General features: G+C 41.3%; 1 protein-coding gene across 2 annotated transcripts; it reads left to right on the top strand.

The window, feature by feature from the left end:
- Window positions 1-114: 114 nt before the first annotated feature.
- YBX1 (Y-box binding protein 1) lies at window positions 115-18,349 on the top strand. 2 transcript variants are annotated; one of them, XM_082654886.1, is made up of 8 exons: window positions 115-417; window positions 1,109-1,172; window positions 10,158-10,191; window positions 12,731-12,820; window positions 13,120-13,422; window positions 13,525-13,607; window positions 16,932-17,197; window positions 17,964-18,349. In XM_082654886.1, exons 1-7 carry the CDS (start codon window positions 252-254, stop codon window positions 17,164-17,166), a joined length of 975 nt encoding a protein of 324 aa, XP_082511012.1. In that variant the 5' UTR covers window positions 115-251; the 3' UTR covers window positions 17,167-17,197; window positions 17,964-18,349. The 2 variants fall into 2 exon arrangements, with proteins under 2 accessions (XP_082511012.1, XP_082511013.1); XM_082654887.1 differs by lacking the exon at window positions 12,731-12,820.
- Window positions 18,350-20,359: the final 2,010 nt, after the last annotated feature.

Here is a 20,359-nt window from a genome sequence, read left to right as displayed (position 1 = left end):
AGAAGTCAAGAGTTGAGGTCAGGTGGTGAGATTGACAGCATTGCTGGCCAGTGAACGATCCTTGGGGCGGGTCGATCGCCGGGCTTATCCCGCCCGTCCCGCCATTCTCGCTAGTTCGATCGGTAGCGGGAGCGGAGAGCGGACCCCAGAGAGCCCTGTGCAGCCCCACCGCCGCCGCCGGCCTAGTTACCATCACATCCCGGGAGGAGCCGCAGCTGCCGCAGCCGGCCCCAGTCACCATCACCGCAACCATGAGCAGCGAGGCCGAGACCCAGCAGCCGCCCGCCGCCCCCCCCGCCGCCCCCGCCCTCAGCGCTGCCGACACCAAGCCCGGCACGACGGGCAGCGGCGCAGGGAGCGGCGGCCCGGGCGGCCTCACATCGGCGGCGCCTGCCGGCGGGGACAAGAAGGTCATCGGTAAGGACCGGACGGGGACGAGTGTGGGGCGGGAGGGAAGCTTGGCGGCGGAACCGTTACCCGAAGCGGGACGAGCCGGCGGGCGCGCGGCCGGCGGGGACCGACTCGGCGGCGCGCGGCCACCCCTCCCCCAGGCCCCCCCCATTCGCGGACGCCGGCCCGCCCGGTCCGCGTGCCCGAGGCGCGCCTGCGCCGCCTCCCGCGCCCCCTGCAGACCCCGCGCGGCCGCGCGCCCCTCCCCCTGGGCGGTCGCGCGCCGCCGACCGCGTGTGCGGCGGGGTCCCTCCCCTCGGCGCCTGCCCGCCCGCCGGCCGCGTGTGCTCGGGCCCGCACGCCGTTGTTGCGTCCCCCACCCGCTCCTTTCCGCGTGTACTCGGAGGGCGCGGCGCGCCGCCTACGCAGGCCGGAGTGGGTTGGGCGGCTTCCCTTTTCTCACGTGCTCGCCGCAGCGCCCGCCGCCCGCGGTCCCCGCGCACACCCAGCTCAGGCCCGCGCCCCGGGCCTCCGTAGCTGTGGGCTCACCCACGTGGACCGCGCGGCTGGCCGGCGGGCCCTGGAGAGAAAGGCTGTCAGGTGGCCGCTGACGGCCGCCGGGGAACGCGGGAGCCACCGGATGCTGATGCGTGGCGGTTTAAAAAAAAAAAAAAAAGGATGTCTGGTAATTGTGGGGTTTTTTTTTTTTTTTCTCCAGCAACGAAGGTTTTGGGAACAGTAAAATGGTTCAATGTAAGAAACGGATATGGTTTCATCAACAGGTGAGATGACCGCCGCTGAATCCTCGTGCTGTCTCTTGCATGCTCTGCCCCATCTGTAGGCTTTGCGGACTTAGGACTGTTGGAGCTTGTGTAGGTTGCCACCTCTGGTGTATTGTTAGTGGGATTTTGTTTTCCTTGGTGACTTGAAAGGATTAGTGGATCTAGAGATTGTCTTTGTTTTGCAGCTAAATGTTAATCTAAAGCTAACTTGAAAGGTACAAAGCGATTTAAAAGGCAAGCGGAGTGAGCCATCTCTTACCAGTTACGGTAAACTGAAAAAGCTAAGATCTGGTATAATTTCGTTAGGCTCAGGCCCACCACATTTTTATCTTCGTCATGCTTTTATACGTTACTGAAATTGGTATTTGAAAATGTGAGCCACTAATTATGTAGGTTATTTACAACTTGTTAACCTCTAGAGGCAACGTGCTTTGATAATGCAAGTATGTCGTTTTGACTAAGGTTATAATTCCTTTGTTTAGTGTCCCACTATATGCTGTTTTACAATGCCTCTGATAAATTTCACGTTAGGGCTGTTTTGACAACAGTTGTTTTTATTTGCTCATACTGTAACATTTGGAAGAAAATGAATGGCCCGTTTCCTTTCCTCAATTTTTATTTCTCGTACTTCCTTGCCCCCAAATCGTACTTGCCAAAGCTTTGGTTGTAGCTTATTAGAGCGGTCTTAGTACGCGGTAACATTATTTTTCGTATTTGAAGGCAAAGCTACAAACTGCATCTTTAGGATTAATCCTTAGAGTTGTTTGTAGCTATAGTGATGGTAACAAGGGCACTTTACTCACAGTGCTCTTCATGGTCTCCTTGTCAGCCAGGCTTCATATCCAAGATGGCTGCCAAGGCAAGTAGTGCAGTTACAGGGGTGTAGAGCACTGTGCACGCTAACAGCAATATTGGCCTTACAGGTATGATACAGTCATCTCAGCATTTTCTGTCTTACATCCTTACTTACACTAGACGTTTGAAAGAACTTAAGAATAAGAAGTAACACCAGATGTTTCTGAAATGGGCACTACTGAAGGAAGCCAAATGGTCAAGATTAAGCTTAGACACAACTGGCTGGTGAAAAACCGTTAGTTACTCAACCATAAGGTATTGTGGAAGCGTTCAGAGCAAAAGAGATTGTAAGCATTTGATGGTCTGTTTTCCACGTTTGCAGTTGTGGGGAAACATTTTGTCTCTTCCAAAATCTTTAGGAATTTTCCAGACTGCCTTTGGGACAGGCCAAGGCCACATTTTTTTCATCAGTTTTTTGATAATGGGCTGCTAGTGAGGAAGGAAGGAAGGGAATGCTTTGATGCCAGTATTTGATCACTTTTTAGGTGATCTCTGAATTTGTTAGCATTTCCATTAGTATTTCAGTCTTACTCTGAGCCTCCTTATTGGCCTCACCCTTAAACCAGTGGTTTTCAAATTTAAGTGTGCTTACCTTGGAAGGGTAAAAATGCACATTCCTGAAATCTTCCTTCCCAGCTTGGATTCGTTGGGTCTGGGGTACATTTTTAAGGAGAATTCCAGGTGATTATGGCTTGTGGGCCTTACCTTGAGAGACACTGCTTTTGACCTTTGACCCAATGTGATAGGCTATCACTGGTGTGCACATTAAGAGGGACTGTAATTTGCAGGCTTTTAAGTAGTTTGCTTTAGAAATATGTTTTTTGTTTTGCTACATTTGTTAAGTGGACTTAGGTTATGATATTTTTCAAGTGAACAATTGATAATCCAAGATAAAAGTAGTTCCTCATATACTCTAAATTTTTATTCTGTGAGATACCATTCCTTGAATCTCTCTGTTCTGACTTGCAGTCAACTCATTTGGCTATCATACAGGGCAAGTTAAATGTAAGTTGGCGTTTGATGATGCTTTGTTCGGACTGTCTTAACTGCAAGTATTTTGTCACACTAACTGGTTCAGATGTGCTTTACATTTCTAAGACTGGTCGTTTCAATGAATGATTCAGAGACTTGAACAAGACACTGTAAAACCTAACAGCAGGTAAGTTCAGGAGAGGTTTACCTTACTTAAGGGAAAATGTATGTCTTAAAGAAGTATAGTTCTGGAAGCTAGCAGGTGGTTCGGGGCTGGAGGCGCTTGGCTCTCTTGAGAGAGAAAGAGTGTGTGTCACACATGTGTACTGTTTCTGTGTAAATTAGAGGATGTAGTGTTGGGGATGATTGGTGTGGCTCTAATTTTAACCTCAGAATTCTATGAATTTTATATTTTAGGTTCTTAAAGTGTTTATAATTAAGATACATTTTTAATGTAAAATTTTCCTTTAAAGAAATGTATTTTTATTGTAAACATGTATTTCAGTCTGTGTTATTGCCTGCGATAATTGTTATAGCCTTGTTAGAATTATTTTTTAAAGGGTTTCGTTGTACGAAAGGTGCTAAATAAGAGTATAAAGATTTTAACACAGCAAAAATGTTGGTTTTATTTTGTTAGGCTATGTAGTCTAGGAATTCATTGTTATTCCTTTGTGTGCTGCGTCTGCAGAAGATAATTGGATTATGTGACTGGAGGCGTTTATTAACCCCCCAAAATTACTTTTCATTTTATGATAAACTTCACTCAAGACTATTGAAGATGGCATTAGAAGGATGCCCCGGGGTCAGTGGTTTCCGGGTTTGATTCTCTGCTTTTAAACCTAGAAACTTGATGTTCTCTTTTGCTTCCAGGTGTTGAGGATTAATCTGTGCTCACCAAACTTATGAAAGATTGGCATGAATCAGTAACAATTTATTTTTCAATCGGACATGCATCTTTTTATAGTGACCAGAATAGGAATACTTTTCTGTTATCCAGAGTACTTAAAAAGCTGAATTGTAAGGGTTGGGCAAGGTATTTGGAGCAAAAAGAATCAAACAGAGAAGAGATCACAAACTGGTGGCCTACCTGATCAGAGTATCTTCTTTTTTTAAGAGCTGTATTTTAGCTTTGGGGTCTTTAGTTCCATGGAAATGAAAATCAGCTGGTCATGAGTATTACGGCCTGTAAATGAGGCATGCATTCTCTTTTTACGACAGTCTATCAGCCTTAGTTCTCTCCTGTTGTTTGACTTCCCTTCCTATATGCATTTATGTGTATTACTTTTTGCCCATGGTCTAGGATGATGTTTAATAAACCAAGACAGGGAAGGGCTTAGCTGTCCCTCCTTAGAAAAAATACTTAGTCATGGCTGTCAGGTTTAGTCTCCCTTTGCGGGGGCCCTACCTATTGGGGATTCCATGTGTATATAACTGATCCTTCATTATGGTGGTGATAAGAGTAGCTAATGTTTATCAAGTATTTATGCTAGAAACTATAGTAAATGGTTAAAATCAGCTAATGGATTTAATCCAGCCTTTCAGGTAATAGGTACTATCCTGAAACACAGAGGTTGAGTAAACTTGCCCCAGAAGTGTAGCTGCTAAGTGGCAGAGCTAGGATTTGAACTCTCTTTTCTGACAGTGGAGTTTGTGTGCGCTAACTCCTGTTATTGCTGTCTATGAAAACAGACCCTAGTCGTCTTCAGTTTGGTTGTTTCTACATGGTCTACATTTTCTACAGGTAATGGGGGCAGAAGTTATTCTTTGCCATTGAAAGGTTCTTCTTAAATGATCTTAGCTTGTCACTAGAGCTGTATGCTACTAGTTCCCCAGATTTGAAAAGCTTTCTGCTTTTCACTGCCTGTTTCATATAGTTAGGGATTGCTATAATATAGTTCTAGTTCAGCATGCAGATTGTCTTTAGGAAGTAAAGGATTTGCTTAATACCTAATATTGGGAGGCAGTTAAGGAATTAAAAGAGAGTATTAGATCTTTATCTTTAAACTCATTCTGGTTTTATATGGTCTGTGAACCAAGAACAGGTTTTGCCTTTTTATAAGTGTTGTCAAAAAAGAGAAAAATATACAACAGTCTGTGACCCTACAAACCCTGTTAATTTTAACTTTATAGACCTGTGGAAAGATGATTGCCAAGTCTCTTGGGCTGTTAAAGTCAAACTGATCATAACTTGATCGCACAGTAAGAACCAAGAAATCATAGGTAGTCTGTAACCTAAATGAGTAAATGTTGTGGCACTAGGGAAGGCTTGAAGATTTGGTGGTGTGCTAAGGGAGGGATGGGGCGGGGTGGAAGGGGGTGGAGGCATAAAAAGACATACCTTCATTGTCCTACATTAGGAACTTTGAAGAGACTTCCATTTTCTTTAGATCCCTGCAGGATTTCTTTTTCTTTGGCATTCTCAACTTAAAATGGTATCTCCTTTTTTTCTAAAGTCTCTTGCTGTCTGTGTGATTTCTTTTTCCTTGAAGTCACTGCTGGGTTATTTGCTGAATAAGAACAATGTTATATTTCTAGATAGGTGAGAAAAGTATGTTTTCATTAAAAAATTTTTCGGTAGTAAATAATGATCTATTAATACGAAGAGGCGGAGTAGAAGAATACAGCAAAAAGAGTACCCTTGACTGCAGGAGAATGGGAGGACTGGGGTGTGATACATGGAATGACACTGTTGGAATGCTGTAAGTCTGTGCTGTCCAATACAGTAGTAGGTACATGTGGCTATTAAGCATCTGAGAAACTGAATGTAAGATACTTTCAATGTTTTATGTTGACCATGTATGTTGAAATGATCAAATTAGTTTTACTTGTCTTTACTTTTTATTATGGCTACTAGAAAACAAACTTAGATGTTTGGCTTCACAAATAAGGTACTTTGCCCAAGATTATGTAGTTAGTAATGGGGATAGCCAGGATTCCAACCTTGGCTCCAGTGGTTCTGGTTAGGAGCTCTAAACCATTGTGTTCTATATCCCACCTTGCCCCTCTCTCCTCCTTCCTCTCTGATTAGTATGACTTAACATACTATAACATGTAGAAAACCACATTTGGTAATTCAGCTGCTGCCTTAGATTGAATAGTGGTGGCCTTCTAGATAGAAATCCTTGAGGATAGGCCACATCTTATTTTTATTTCTTGTGCTTAGCACAATGCCCAGATAGCTAACTAGCACAAGTAAATACCCAACAGTATTAAAGAATTGAATGAGGCCTTTGGGCTTGCTGTCCTTTCATCATCAGCCCAGTGGCTTCTGGTAGATTAGAGCTGGCTAATGTTAATGAATAGTAGACACTGAGTAGATACTTTAAAATTGAGCACCTACCATGTTCCTGTAGTATGCTGAGTGCTAGACAGAAGAATGGCAGCCTCTGTTTTCAGTGACTTGGCTCCATGGGGTTGGAGCTCATACTTTGGCTTGTGTCTAACCTTCCACCCTCGGTAAAGTATGGTAAAGGCAGAAGTATGCCTCTTGGTTCTCAGGAGGTAAGAGGCAGTGCTGGTGATGCCTCCATTCTCTCCTCATTGCATTAATAAATAGCTAAAGGTTAAAACATGCTTCTTGATGAGCCATTCTGGTCATCTTTAATTGCTGCTTTTCCCTCTTCAGTAAGATCTCTAGTAGCCATGACATGCCTTTTTTCCAGTATTACTGTAGATCAGGAGTCAAGAAACCCTCTCAGAACTGGTTTTATCTGGCTGGTGAGCAAAGAATGGTTTTTACATTTTTTAAGTGTTGAGGGAAGTGAGGGGGCAATATGCAGCAGAACCCTGGTCTAATTATACGAATAACTTTGTGTACTACAGGTAAGGATGTAGGGATGCTTGTTACTCATTGTTGTTCTCTCCCAGAATTGGAGAAACCATATGCTGTTATCTGCTTCTACAGCTGAAACATGTAAAGATTTCCAAACTGATCCTTTTTGAGTTTTCAACATGATAAAGCCCAGGGCCTGTGGAATCAAATTCTACCACTCTAAGCAGATGACCGCATACTTCATTTTCCTAATTTGTAGAACGGGGGGTTAATATAAAAGCACCTACCTTGGGATTGGTATGATCTAAAGAGTTAAAGCGCGTGGCACAGTATCTGGAACGTAAATCCTCTGCAGTGTAAGCTGTTAGGTGTCTAAGCTTTTCCCCTTTTGTGGGTGAAGAAAAAGATCCAGTTAGCAGGGGGCAGCTTTCCAAGGCTACACAGCTGTTAATAGTAGAATGAGGAGTAAAAATCAGGTTTCCTATTGGTAGTGCCTTGAACTTCTTGGTAGTCCTTTAACAAGTTGCAACTAGATTGATTTATTGCATCCATACTGTAGTATAATGGCTTGGCTAAAACTACATTTTTTGATCTGTCAAGTTTTTCCCTAAAATCTACATACTTTTTTTTTTTGGCTGCATTGGTTCTTCATTGCTGCGCACAGACTTTCTCTAGTTGTGGCAAGCGGGGGCTACTCTTTGTTGCGGTGCATGGGCTTCTCATTGCTGTGGCTTCTCTTGTTGCGGAGCATGGGCTTTAGGCTTGCGGGCTTCAGTCGCTGTGGCTCGCAGGCTCTAGAGCTCAGGCTCAATAGTTGTGGTGCATGGGCTTAGTTACTCCGCAGCATGTGGGATCTTCCCAGACCAGGGCTTGAACCCATGTCCCCTGCATTGGCAGGCGGATTCTTAACCACTGCTCCACCAGGGAAGTCCCCTAAAATCTATATATCTTTTGACCATGATATATTTTCTTATAGACTGGTTTAGTGACAACAGAATAAATGAGTATCACCTTGTCTGGCATGACATCACTAGTGAACATATATTGGTTTCCACATAGCTCTGTACCCAGAAAACCTCTCCCTAATCTGTTTTCCAAGAGATGATTTATCTTGTGTGTACTACTTGTCTTGTACTATCTTTAAGATTGTCCTGACTGGAAAAGTAGTTTTGGTGAATTTTTTTAATACTCCTTTTACAACCCTGAAGTAAAATTCGTAGATAACTGCTTTTACTTCTTTTTATTGTGGTGTATAATATTTTCCATCTGTAAATGTCTATTTGCAACTACATTAGAAAAAATGTTGTATTGGCTACCCAGATACATGGGTAACATTATTGTCAGTAATGAAAAATCCCTCTCTTGAAAGCTGCATCTTTTAGGAAATTATAATGCATATTGAAACTGTAAAATACTATATTCAGAACTCAGTTAATTTACACATGAAAGTCCAGTACCAAATATCCTTTACCTAGTCATCTGGCAAGTCTTACACCCTTCACTCCCTTTAATGGAAGTAGTACCCCCTTGTCTTTGGAACAGCCTTAGAGCTTGAAATTCAGTCGTCGTGTAGCTCGCTCGCTCTCTCGCTCTCGCTCTCTCTCTCTCTGTCTCTCTGTGTGAGTGTGTGTGTGTGATCGATCCTGTTTCCGTAAATTGAATGTCCTCATGTTATGATAATCCAAGCTATATGGATTCTTTGGTGCATACATTGCTCCATGGATCAGCAAGGAGCCAACAGTCAGTAAACCAGTCAGGCTAGTTCATTGTAACCTTTGTTCCTTTTGTCATTAAACACTAGAACTACTATTGAGTCCTTTCTCAACTCTGACCTACTGACAACAGGGTAGGGTAAATCAATAAAGGTCTAGAAATGTTGTTGCTCCTCCAGTGCTTCTTTTTGTTCATAGTATCATCACCCTGACCTCCAGTCTCTAAGCTAAAAATTCAGATTATTCACCACTGGCCCCTGACTTCTAGCCTCCATTCATCCACAGAGTTTTTCCCATATTAATTCAAGAACGATATCTCAAGTCTACTCCCTCATACACAGCCCCTTAGTCCAGGCCTCCGTCAGTCCTAGTCTGGACTTCTGGTGTAGCTTTTATAACTAACAGGTCTCCTCTTGGCTGCAAACTTTCCGTAATAGCAACCATTTTTTAACACCTAATAATTTATCGTGTTCTAATTTATCTAATAATTTATATGTCCACTACATTAAAGCGTTTACTGGCTTCTCTACCTACATGATGATTTAGCCCATATTCACCCTTCCACACAGCCACAGCCCTAGCCATATTCTAGGTTGAACCCAGTTTGCACTTAATTTGCTCATTGTTGGTTTTACCCATGTCCATGACCTCTCCACCTGGAACATCTTTCTCATTTTCCAGTAAACTCCTTTAAGACTTAGGGCAAATGTTGCCTCCTTTAATAGCTACTTGTAAAGTCCTGAAGCAAATATTTCAACCATATTTGTTTAGGAACAGACTAAAGATTGGTGTCAAATGGTGTCATATGAAGTGAAAAAGGGGGTCGTGTGTGCTAGTAATAAGTTTCATTCATCTTCACCTCCTTAGTTCTCCAGCATAAACAATGCTTGCCGTGTGAATGATGTCAGTATTGGTGGTGTTCGTATTTGTACTTCATTGTGATCTTGTCCCTCTATTTTAATCAGTACTTTATTTTTAAGAGCAGCTTAGGTTCATGGCTAAGTTGAGCAGAAAATACATAGTTCCCATGCACCCCAGGCCTGCACATTGCACCCATGACTTCCCCCACTATACTGTACCAAAGGGATACATTTGTTACAATCGATAAATCTACACAGACGCATCATTATCATTCAAAGTCCATAGTTTACATTTAGGGCTCATTCCTGGTATTGTACATTCTGTGGTCATCTTTATGATCCTCAAGGAAAGTTGGGAATTGGAAATGGTAAAAAGGAAATGATTGAGGATGAAGTGAGAAAGTAGGAAGCTAGTAATTAATGGAAGAGAATATGTTCATGATCTCTCCTACTTGAGTTAGTACCCGTGCTCTTAGAGGTAGGAGTGGGTTGTGCAGGAACGCTGTTCAGTAGGATGAGGAGTGACAGAATGTATGTTGCTAGTCACTTCTATCCTCTTAATAGCTTAGTAGGTCACACTTTATTAGTCTTTAATCCTTCTAAGGTAGATGGTGAGAGTTATTAGCAAAACCATCGTGGCTTACTGGTTGTGTTTTTGTTTTGTTTCTTAATTTCCTAATGGCTGGTTGGCAGCCGAGAAAGTCTCTAAAAAGGGGAGGGGAGTGCAGAAAGGACCAAGTGTATTCTTAATCTTTGGCAACATGAAATGTAGTGTTCAATTTTATAACTTGTTCAACTTGGTTCTGTCTTATAGGAATGACACCAAGGAAGATGTATTTGTACACCAGGTGAGTGCTCGTGTGGGTATTTACCCTTCTGGCTCAAGGCTTGTGGGAAGAAAAGGGTGGATATCTTGTCAACTACTGTTCCTTGCAAAAAGGTTAAGTCCAGTCACCAAACAATTTAGTTCCCACAGGAAGAGGGGTAGTACAGCTTAAGTGTGTACATTGAAACATTATGTTGGCAGTTTACTTAATTAAAATAGGTGTTTCACATTGGTATTTTGTTAATGGCTATAGCTTTTATAAATGTTGAATCTGCTCTACTTGTTACACTAAATTTTGAAACCTAATTTCAGATGAACTGAAAACCTCCCTTAATCTAAACTTGAACTAATACCATTGCTATAGGTATACAGAAACTTTGACAAGATGCTGTTAGAATTACCTCTATGGTAAGGACAAATAACAGTAATCCTGGGAGAAATCGGCCAAAGTCGCAAAATATATTAATTTGAAATGAATGTTGAAAAACTGGCAAACGTAGCATAGGTCCTTCTGTTATAACAGGATAGGTGCTACATGCTAAACTTCCCCCACAAGTACCATTTAAGGAAAATATTTTGGAAAATGCTTAAACATTAAGGAGTTTATTGTTAAAGTAAGCCACTGCCAAATGAACACTAATATTTCAACCTTAAGTATATCATAGGCCCCACTGGACTTAATTATCCTCATAGGAATGCAGTGGGTAGGAAAAATGTTTATAAATGTGTACTTTCGTGTACTCTGCAGTTTTTGTTTTTGTTTTTGTTTTTTTTACTAAGACTGTTGAAATATTGTCAACTTGTATTGAAAATCACTCTAAGAACTTTTTAACCACTATACTGTAATGTAGACATCAAAAGACAAAGTCAGTCTACACATGCCTTTATTCAGGGAGGTATGAGCTTGGCTGTCAGCATACTTCATAGGAAGGGCTGTCTTCGGTTGGTGTTTTGTAGCTCTCTGAAGTGCCCTGTACAGCACTCAGTGGCAATCAAGGGGGGAGCCAGATCAATTTCTAGATACATCAGAAGCCCTGTCCAGTAATCACTGGGTCAAACATAAGCATGGAAACTTTTAAATTCTAAACAAATATAGGACTGCTCAGGCAAGGTGTTATATTAAGACAAATGTTTATTTTATAAAATTGAATACCAACACTTAATCTGTTCCTTACTTCCCTTTTGCATGTTCAAAGGAATTTGCAGAATTAGGTACAAGAGACAGCAAGCTTGCCAGTCTTGCTGCCCGTCAGCAACAGTAAAGGGTTTGGGAAGATTGGGGAGGGCGTTGAAAATGCTGACCAAAATAAGAGTTTGGGATTTTAATTACCCATACTTGTGCTATCCCCTATGACTGCAGATAATTGAGTTATATGAAAGGTATGAAAACTTTGTGACAGTTTAGATGACAGATGAAATTAATTATTTGGCTGAATGCATATCACCCGCTTGTACCAACCCACAAGGTGTCACCAATATGCTTTCCTCTTTATTTTGGAGGTGGTTTCAACATTTAGTTGTTTCTTAGGACTTTGGCTGCTCAGGTCTTGGTGGTGTATCAAGGAGACTGCAGTTCTGGGCAACTTAGCTTAATTGGCTTCAGATTTGTTGGTTGTCCTGCCTCCTCTGGAATGGAAATGCATGAGTGATCCTGTAATGGATACCGCTGTGATGTAGTAGAATGAACATGGGATTTGGAGTCCCAAGACCTGGATTTAGAAAAGTCCATACTCTGCCACTTATTAGCTGTGTGACCTTGGGCAAGTCACCTAACTTTTTAAAGCCTGTTTATTACCTTGAAAGAGGAATAATAATGCCTCACACCCTCTGTCATAATGAGATTGAGTGGGTAATGTGCAGAAGAACTTTATGGAAGGACTACAAACGTGAGATGATATTCTTCCCCTTTAACTTTGTCGTAGAAGTCTGGAGAACAAGTAACAATGTGAGATTTAATGTATTCTGGGGAGGTAATAACCAACTGTCCCAGGCAGTCGGAATATTAAAAGTGGCATAGTTAATTCATGTGAATTGCATTTCCATCGAAGTATTACCACAGTCAGGTTGGAAGGGATTTTGGTTGACATTTGTAATTGAGTTTGATACGGTAACACAGGGACAAAGTTGGTTTGGTCAACTTTGAAGCATGCAAAACTAAACTCGCCTGTCATCTAAACTGGCCCTGTGTGGGGCTAGCTTCTACTATTAAGTGCAGTCTTTGGGGATAGATGGATATCCTCATTTTGTTCAAAGCTACATATAATGCTTTTGCAAAAAGCATTTTAAAATATATATATAGTGTCTGTCTTGAGTGTTAAATTACTTGTTTTAGTTTGGAAAATAGTGGTAAAATGCTGGGGCCTTGTAAGATTGGAGTATTTTGGTTGAGGTTGGGGGTAGCATTGGTCCCTGTTTTCCTAAATTTATTGATGGTTTGGTCTTATTTAAAGCTAATTTTAAGTGTATATCCAAGCTAAAATATTGTTGACTCTGGTACATTTTAAATGAAAAAGCACATTATTCTCCCCTGTTAATCTATTTTTGGAATGTGATATTACTAGACTGCCATAAAGAAGAATAACCCCAGGAAGTACCTTCGCAGTGTAGGAGATGGAGAGACTGTGGAGTTTGATGTTGTTGAAGGAGAAAAGGTGAGGATGCTTTTTGTGTAAAGGTTTGACTTCAGTATGGAAATATTTTGGAGATCTCATCCATTAGGATGGTGGCTCTAATGTGGATGGATGGGTCAGGTGACCACTTGAACACAGGTGCATCAATCCTAATGTGCTGGCTGCAGTTAGAGGGCTATCTCTTCAGAACAGTGAGGAACTAATATTTAATCATTTCTATGCACCCCTGGCCACAGAGACCCTTTTTTATTTGCTTTGTGTAAGTTTTGTTAAGTGTACTTAATTCCATTGTCACTATCAATATATGATGGCTTTTGTAGGGTGCGGAGGCAGCAAATGTTACAGGCCCTGGTGGAGTTCCAGTACAAGGCAGTAAATATGCAGCAGACCGTAACCATTATAGACGCTATCCACGTCGCAGGGGTCCTCCACGCAATTACCAGCAGAATTACCAGAATAGTGAGAGTGGGGAAAAGAATGAGGGATCGGAGAGTGCTCCTGAAGGCCAGGCCCAACAGCGCCGGCCCTACCGCAGGCGAAGGTTCCCACCTTACTACATGCGGAGACCCTATGGGCGTCGACCACAGTATTCCAACCCTCCTGTGCAGGGAGAAGTGATGGAGGTAAATGTGATTTTATTTATTTTTAACTGCCGTGGTATTCAGACTTCTGTCTGGTTGGGTTTTTACTGGTCCATATTGGCTTGATTTCCATTGCCTTTTCAGGGTGCTGACAACCAGGGTGCAGGAGAACAAGGTAGACCAGTGAGACAGAATATGTATCGGGGTTATAGACCACGATTCCGCAGGTATGGTTTGTATTTTAAAATTTCTCAAGCATGTATTAGGACTCAGCAGCAGCATGCTTCTTCTGCAGGCTTTTCCAGTCGTTTATCTGTTAACACTTCACATTTTCTTTCATCAGATACCTAAGAGATGAACCTGAAGTCAGTTATCTTTGAGAATGTGTTCTTTGCATCTTTGCTGGCACTGGTTAAAAACACCTTTATAGATGTGGTCTACTTTATGCAGTTGGTTTTGTTGTTGTTTTTCTCTAATGAGGGTATGGAATTTCACATGTTCTGTCCTTTAACAGGTAAGAAAATAGTAGTTTAAACTGCATTGTATTATAACTTTAAAACCTGGTTCATTGGGAGGGAGAAAGGTAAAAGGTAAGCATATCTTTTTAACAGAGGGTATTTAAATATTAGAGTATAGAGTAATTAGGGAAGAGCTCCATGAGCCAGACACGTTTATACATATATGTAGCACACTGAGGCAGTGTTCCCAGTCCCACGATGTTAGGATCGACTGGTGTAGCAGTTATTTCTTTTAAGGGTCTTAGAGCATTGAGTCTCCAGATGTGATCCCTAAGACTAACAGGTAGTATACTATTTTCAACCTAGACATAGTTACCTTGTTGAAATACTACAAATAATCACAGTATGTTTTAAAATAGTGATAATGTTTATCTGTGATAGTGATAAATGGTCTAAAATAGGCTTTCATGGCAGTCTATCCATTTAAATTCCAAGAGCAGAATCCTTGGTCTACTTTTTCTTACATTGTAGAGCTGCTTAAATTTTCTTCCTAGTTTCATTGGTGTTCTTTAAAATAGCATATGAATTTTTATTGTCAAGTGCTTCTGTTTTACTGTTTGCCTTTTGGTTTAAGTTAGACTAAATGGTCTCATTTGAATGAATAGACTAGTATTACAGTGTCAGATAATTGCTATGGTGAGATAGATAAGGTAGATAGATTGATTTGCCTTAAAGTATCAAGGAACGCAGGGCTTTCCAAACTATTTAGCCAGGAATTTTTTGTTCAAATGAGTAGTAGATGACACATGCCACTTATAATCCATGGGGTGAAATTCTGATTGATGTAGATCCAAGAGCAAATTGTAAGAAATCTGAGACCAATATAGCAGGAGTTCTGCTGAGAAGGAGACAGGTGAGGTGGCAATAAAGGGAAATGTGTCGTCAAGAAAGGATTTTTTTGTTTGAGAAATAAGAGCATATTTGTAGGCTGGAAAATATAGTAAAAGAGGACAGTTGTCAGGGAAGTAACTGCTAGAACTGTCTTCAGTTAGGATAGGATTTGGTCCACAAATAGTGGGTTAGTCTTTTGCTAGAAACCATGGGCATTGCATGTGTAAGAAGCCAGAGTATATGGGCCCCGGTATGTTAGTGAAGTCAAAAGGAGAGAGGGGTGAGAGAGGTTTGGGGAGTTTGGGACAAAGATGTGAAATTATCTCTAGAAGAGAAATAGGGGAAATCAAATAATAGTGTTTACAAATTTAAAGTGGGTCCACCCAACATGGTTGTACTTTTCCAGCCATTTTGAGCCCCAGCCTCAGATTAGGCATAGAGTTAGATTTGTTCAGCATTTGTCTACCCAAAGATGACTGAGTTTGAGATTGGTTGTAGTGATTAATGGTGGACTTTATACTTGAAGAAAGAGGGGAGAAACAGATTAAGGAAGAGTAAGTGACAGAATGAGTGATGGGATCATTGGATTATAGGTCCTAGTGGAAATAGAGTGCGAGAACAAGACACCTGGAATAAACCGGGAAAATAAGTAAGGGGTGATTAGAGAGTGGAATGCTTGAAGTTGAGAAAACCTAGGTAGCAAACAAGAATTGGATGGGAAGTAAAGAATCTGAAAGCCCATATTATTTGGGACTGTCATGATAATTACAACAGGAAAAGTGTAGTAAATGGAATATGGCATAACATAAGATTTGAAAGCTTGGGGTTTTAGAATTCACTTTAGAAGCCGCAGTGATAGGGGTGGGACAGCCACCACTTGAAGGCTACGGGGAAAGACAGGGCAGTTTTGCCGAAGACTGGTCATGAGTTCACAAAATGTGGGGAAACGGTTTCAGGAGAAGGGGTGGGGGGTGGGATTGGGAGAGGTAGGTGGGAGATTGGAGGGGTTAGAGGTGAAAAATAGAATGTACGGATCTAAATAGGAAATTAGAGCTTATTTTGACCTATAATATTTATGGTATAGAAGGATGTTATTAATCTTGGTGTTCATTTAAAGCATGCAACTGACTGGTATTTAGTATATTCACAAAGTCACGCAGCCATTACCACCGTCTAATTCCAGACATTTTCATCACCGCCACGCTCCCACCAGTCCGCCACCCCCAAAGTTCTGTATTCATTAATAGTCACTCTCCATTCCCCTCTGCCCCAGCCCTTGGCTACCACTAATGTGCTTTCCCTGTCTCTGGATTTGCCTATTTCGGGTATTTCTGTGTCTGGCTTTCAATTCACATATTTTTAAGGTCATCCATGTTGCATGTATCGGTACTTGATTTCTTTTTATGACCAAGTCATGTTCTATTGTATGAATATCACATTTTGTTCTTCATTAACCAGTTGATGGGCATTTGGGTTTCTTTTTTTGTTGTGAATAATACAGTAATCACATAATGGACACTGTTTTGGCTATAGACCCAGGAGTAGAACCGCTGGGTCATATAGTAACTCTTTGACATTTGTTGCCAAGCTGTTTTGCAAAGCTGCTGCACCATTTTATATTCCCAGCAGCAATGTATTGAGGGTTTGTTTCTTCACATCCTCCCCAACATGGTTATTTTTCAGCCTTTGGATTATGACTATCCTAGTGGGTATGAAGTGGGTTTGATTTGCCTTTCCCAGTGACTAATGGTTGTTGTGTACTTTCATTTCTATGAAGAGAGCATCTCTTCTTTGGTTTTGACTTCCTGCATTTTTAGCAAGTGTTCATCTGTAAAGGATAGTTAGCACTTGTTCCCAAACCTGGTTACCTTAAAGCCCATGTTTTTAAAGGACATCAAGGTGTTGGTAGTGTTGTACCACCTTTAGTCCTTTCATGGCTAACTTTGTAATAGATTATACTATGGGTAAAAGCTTACGAGACTATTAAAACCAGTTTTAAGCGTTCATCTTCCAGTTTATACTTCCAAATCCTTTTCCCAAGTCATACTCAATTTGTGAAATAAAAGCCAAATTTGCTCTTTTGATTTTGCTAAATTGCCTGCAGACCACTTGATAAACAGAAAGGCCAGATGTGTTAATACTGGTGGCTAGGTTAAAGAAAGAAGGTTTTATCATTGCAAGTTTGCACAATGTTCATTCCAGGGGCCCTCCTCGCCAAAGACAGCCCAGAGAGGACGGCAATGAAGAAGATAAGGAAAATCAAGGAGATGAGACCCAAGGTCAGCAGCCACCTCAACGTCGGTACCGCCGCAACTTCAATTACCGACGCAGACGCCCAGAAAACCCTAAACCACAAGATGGCAAAGAGACAAAAGCAGCCGATCCACCAGCTGAGAATTCGTCCGCTCCCGAGGCTGAGCAGGGCGGGGCTGAGTAAATGCCGGCTTACCATCTCTACCATCATCCGGGTAAGTAAGCGTAGATAGCCTTCTGGCCTCTGAGCAGTCATGAGTGGTGTCCATTAATGAAAGAGGAAAGAACCCAGTTCATCAGGTAAGGTAAGCCACTTAAACATACAATATCCTCTACCCAAACTAATCATAACATGACCTGAATGTCCCATTTTGGTAACGGGGCGTATCAGAGCCATACTTTGGCTCACTAACACTTGGAGGCCTAGCTTTACATTGTATCTTGATGTGAGAGCCTTTTGTCAACCTTTTTGGATGATTTTGCCAGTAAGCAGAGGAAAGTCTTGCTAACCTTACCATAACAGGTAATGTTAATTACATTGCATTATTTTTCATTTTTCAAAAATAAGTGGGATAGCTACTAGGATTAATAACCTAGGTGATAGTGACCAATATGGTTGGTCTCTTTGGGAAAAGTGACAACTTTGGCATTGTATCATCAATTCCAAAATCAAGGGATTCCCTTTTTACTTGATTCTAGGAGGCATGTGGCACTAGAATTATTATTTTCAGCCACTGATACTTTTTTTCCCCTCTGTACTATTTTCTGAGTGTCAAAAGGTCATCCAGAACCTAGGAGTAACCATTCTTGTTACACAGCAGGGTCCACCCCTGTTATGAATTGCTGTGTTAAGATAAACCAGTGTGAGATTTGTTAATGCCTTCTCTACTTAGCTTATTTGAATCTGGAGCAGTTTGGTGTACTAAAAGAAAATTGCAGTGAACTGCGCAAGATAATTTTAAAACTTTTTTTCTTTTACAGTTTAGTCATCCAACAAGAAGAAATGAGTACGAAATTCCAGCAATAAGAAATGAACAAAAGATTGGAGCTGAAGACCTTAAGTGCTTGCTTTTTGCCTGTTGACCAGATAACTAGAACTATCTGCATTATCTATGCAGCATGGGGTTTTTATTATTTTTACCTAAAGACGTCTCTTTTTGGTAATGACAAACGTGTTTTTTAAAAAAAATAAAAAAGCCTGGTTTTTCTCAATACACCTTTAAAGGTTTTTAAATTGTTTCATATCTGGTCAAGTTGAGATTTTTAAGAACCTCATTTTTAATTTGTAATAAAAGTTTACAGCTTGATTTTTTCAAAAAAGTCAACAAACTGCAAGCACCTGTTAATAAAGGTCTTAAATAATTGTCTTTGTGTATATTTCTGCCTTGTTTCATTTTAGTTTATAAGTACTTTCTGGTTATAGGATCCTTATTAGCTTAAATCTATCTGTAGATAGGTGGTATTCATTGGTATTTACTCAGGAAATTTTTCAAAATGTGTAATCCTTTATTGAGTAGCATGCCTGTGGGCCCGTACTGAAAATTAGAAAGTATTTACTATGGTAATATGGCCATTTTCCTTTCTGTGAGCTGGTTTTACTGGGAGACAGTGGTAAAGGAGAAGAGAGAGGGCATGGTCTGGTGGAGACTAACTGGACTCTAATCCTTGGAAGCCATTTATTTGTGCCCTACTGTGAGTTACTTCAGCCTGTGGATTGAAGGATACCCACCTTAGTTATCAGATGCCTGCCACAGAGACTGGTGTACTTGGTTAACACAGCTCCTTTGCTTGGGCACAAATAATGCAATGCTTGTGTGAAGTCTGCTTAAAGAACATAGAGGTCAGTGACATTCATTTTGTTCTCAGCACCCTTGTAACCTAAGCCTGTTCTGTCTGTTCTTTTATAATGTCTTATTAAAATGCCCTTTGGCTTCCATTGTGGAATAGTTAATGACTGCTGTCTAGAGACTAATTCTGGATCATTCTGGCCAGCATTTGACGCCTTGGGGTTATAGAGTCGGCTAGAGTGGCATATCCGGGAGTCATGCAGTGCTGTGTGCCTCTCCAGAATGGGCTCAGGATTCACAGAACTGAGATTTGCATTGCACTGATAGTTTTAATTCAGGAGACTGATGAATAAAGTGGGGAAAAAATAGGCAAGTGGGCTAGGCTAGTATCAGTGAACACTTTGAAATGCCTTTTCTGAATTTGGGGCCACCTCTTCGGATGTTGAACACTGCTGATGGTATGTAGTGTTTTTTTCTTATAGTTGCATACATTAGGATATATGTTGTGGAAATGATGCCAACAATGCTTACGTAATCCAATAATGTGGGAATGTGATTTTGAAAACGATGGCAAGGAAGAAAGTTTTTTGTGATGCAGTCTTGCTGCCAGTGTTGCAAACAACATTTTTTCATGTGTATTTGTCTTGTGTGAATTTACTTCACTGTGTGTAAGGATTAGGCAGCCTGTGAGTCTCTGACAGCTGAGAGAGTACATTCAGTCTTGCAGCCGGTCTGCAGGTTTAGAACCTGGTCTACCGTTCAGATGCACCAGCATGAGACTCTGGGGAAGTCAGTACTGTTTACTAGAAGAGGGGTGGTGGAAGCAGTGCTTTGCAGCAGTAGCAGCAGTGATTTGCTCTGTGACAACCTTCCTTAGCTTTTGACACTTATCCATGAGTTTGGTTCTCCAGCTGTGTAAGGGTTATGAATACCTCATGTTCTTGAAGACCCATGTGACTGGAGCAGAGAGCACGGAAAGTGCTATGGGCATGTTGTCTTCTTTCGTTCTGGTCAAAATTAGGTGAGGATGCTTATGGTTTCTGTTGAACCTTGTACTAGATGACCTAGGCAGTGAGGTAAGACTTAAGGAATAGGTGGTAGTGGTTATAAACCAAAAGAGCTAGCAGTCAAGAATGGATAATTTGTTAGTAATAGTAAATGGCTAAAATTTATTTTGTATAATAAATACAGTAGTATCAGGGAAATATATTTAGGACTAACATTTTCCAAATCTCTGGGAGGAAGCAAGACCATTGAAAGACATTAAAGAAAAATGGGCATTTACGTGTTCATGAATATTGAGAATGATGTCAATCCATCTATTCAAATTAGGTTCAGTAAGGGACTTCCCTGGTGGCCCAGTGGGTAAGACTCCATGCTCCCAAAGTAGGGGACCTGGGTTCATTCCCTGGTTCAGGGAACTAGATCCCGCATGCTGCAGCTGAGACCAGGTGCAGCCAAAATAAATTTTAGAAAATCTAAAAAAAAAAAGATTAGGTTCAGTAAAAAAAAAAAAAAAATTTGGTGGGCTTCAGAAAAGGAAGAAGAGATGTTGGAGGTTAGAGGCGAGAAAAAGGTGTAGTTGTCTTG

The sequence above is a fragment of the Grampus griseus genome (assembly GCF_964374135.1).
Source record: "Grampus griseus genome assembly, chromosome: 1".
Taxonomy (NCBI): domain Eukaryota; kingdom Metazoa; phylum Chordata; class Mammalia; order Artiodactyla; family Delphinidae; genus Grampus; species Grampus griseus.
This window is presented reverse-complemented; position numbering and strand designations above follow the sequence as displayed.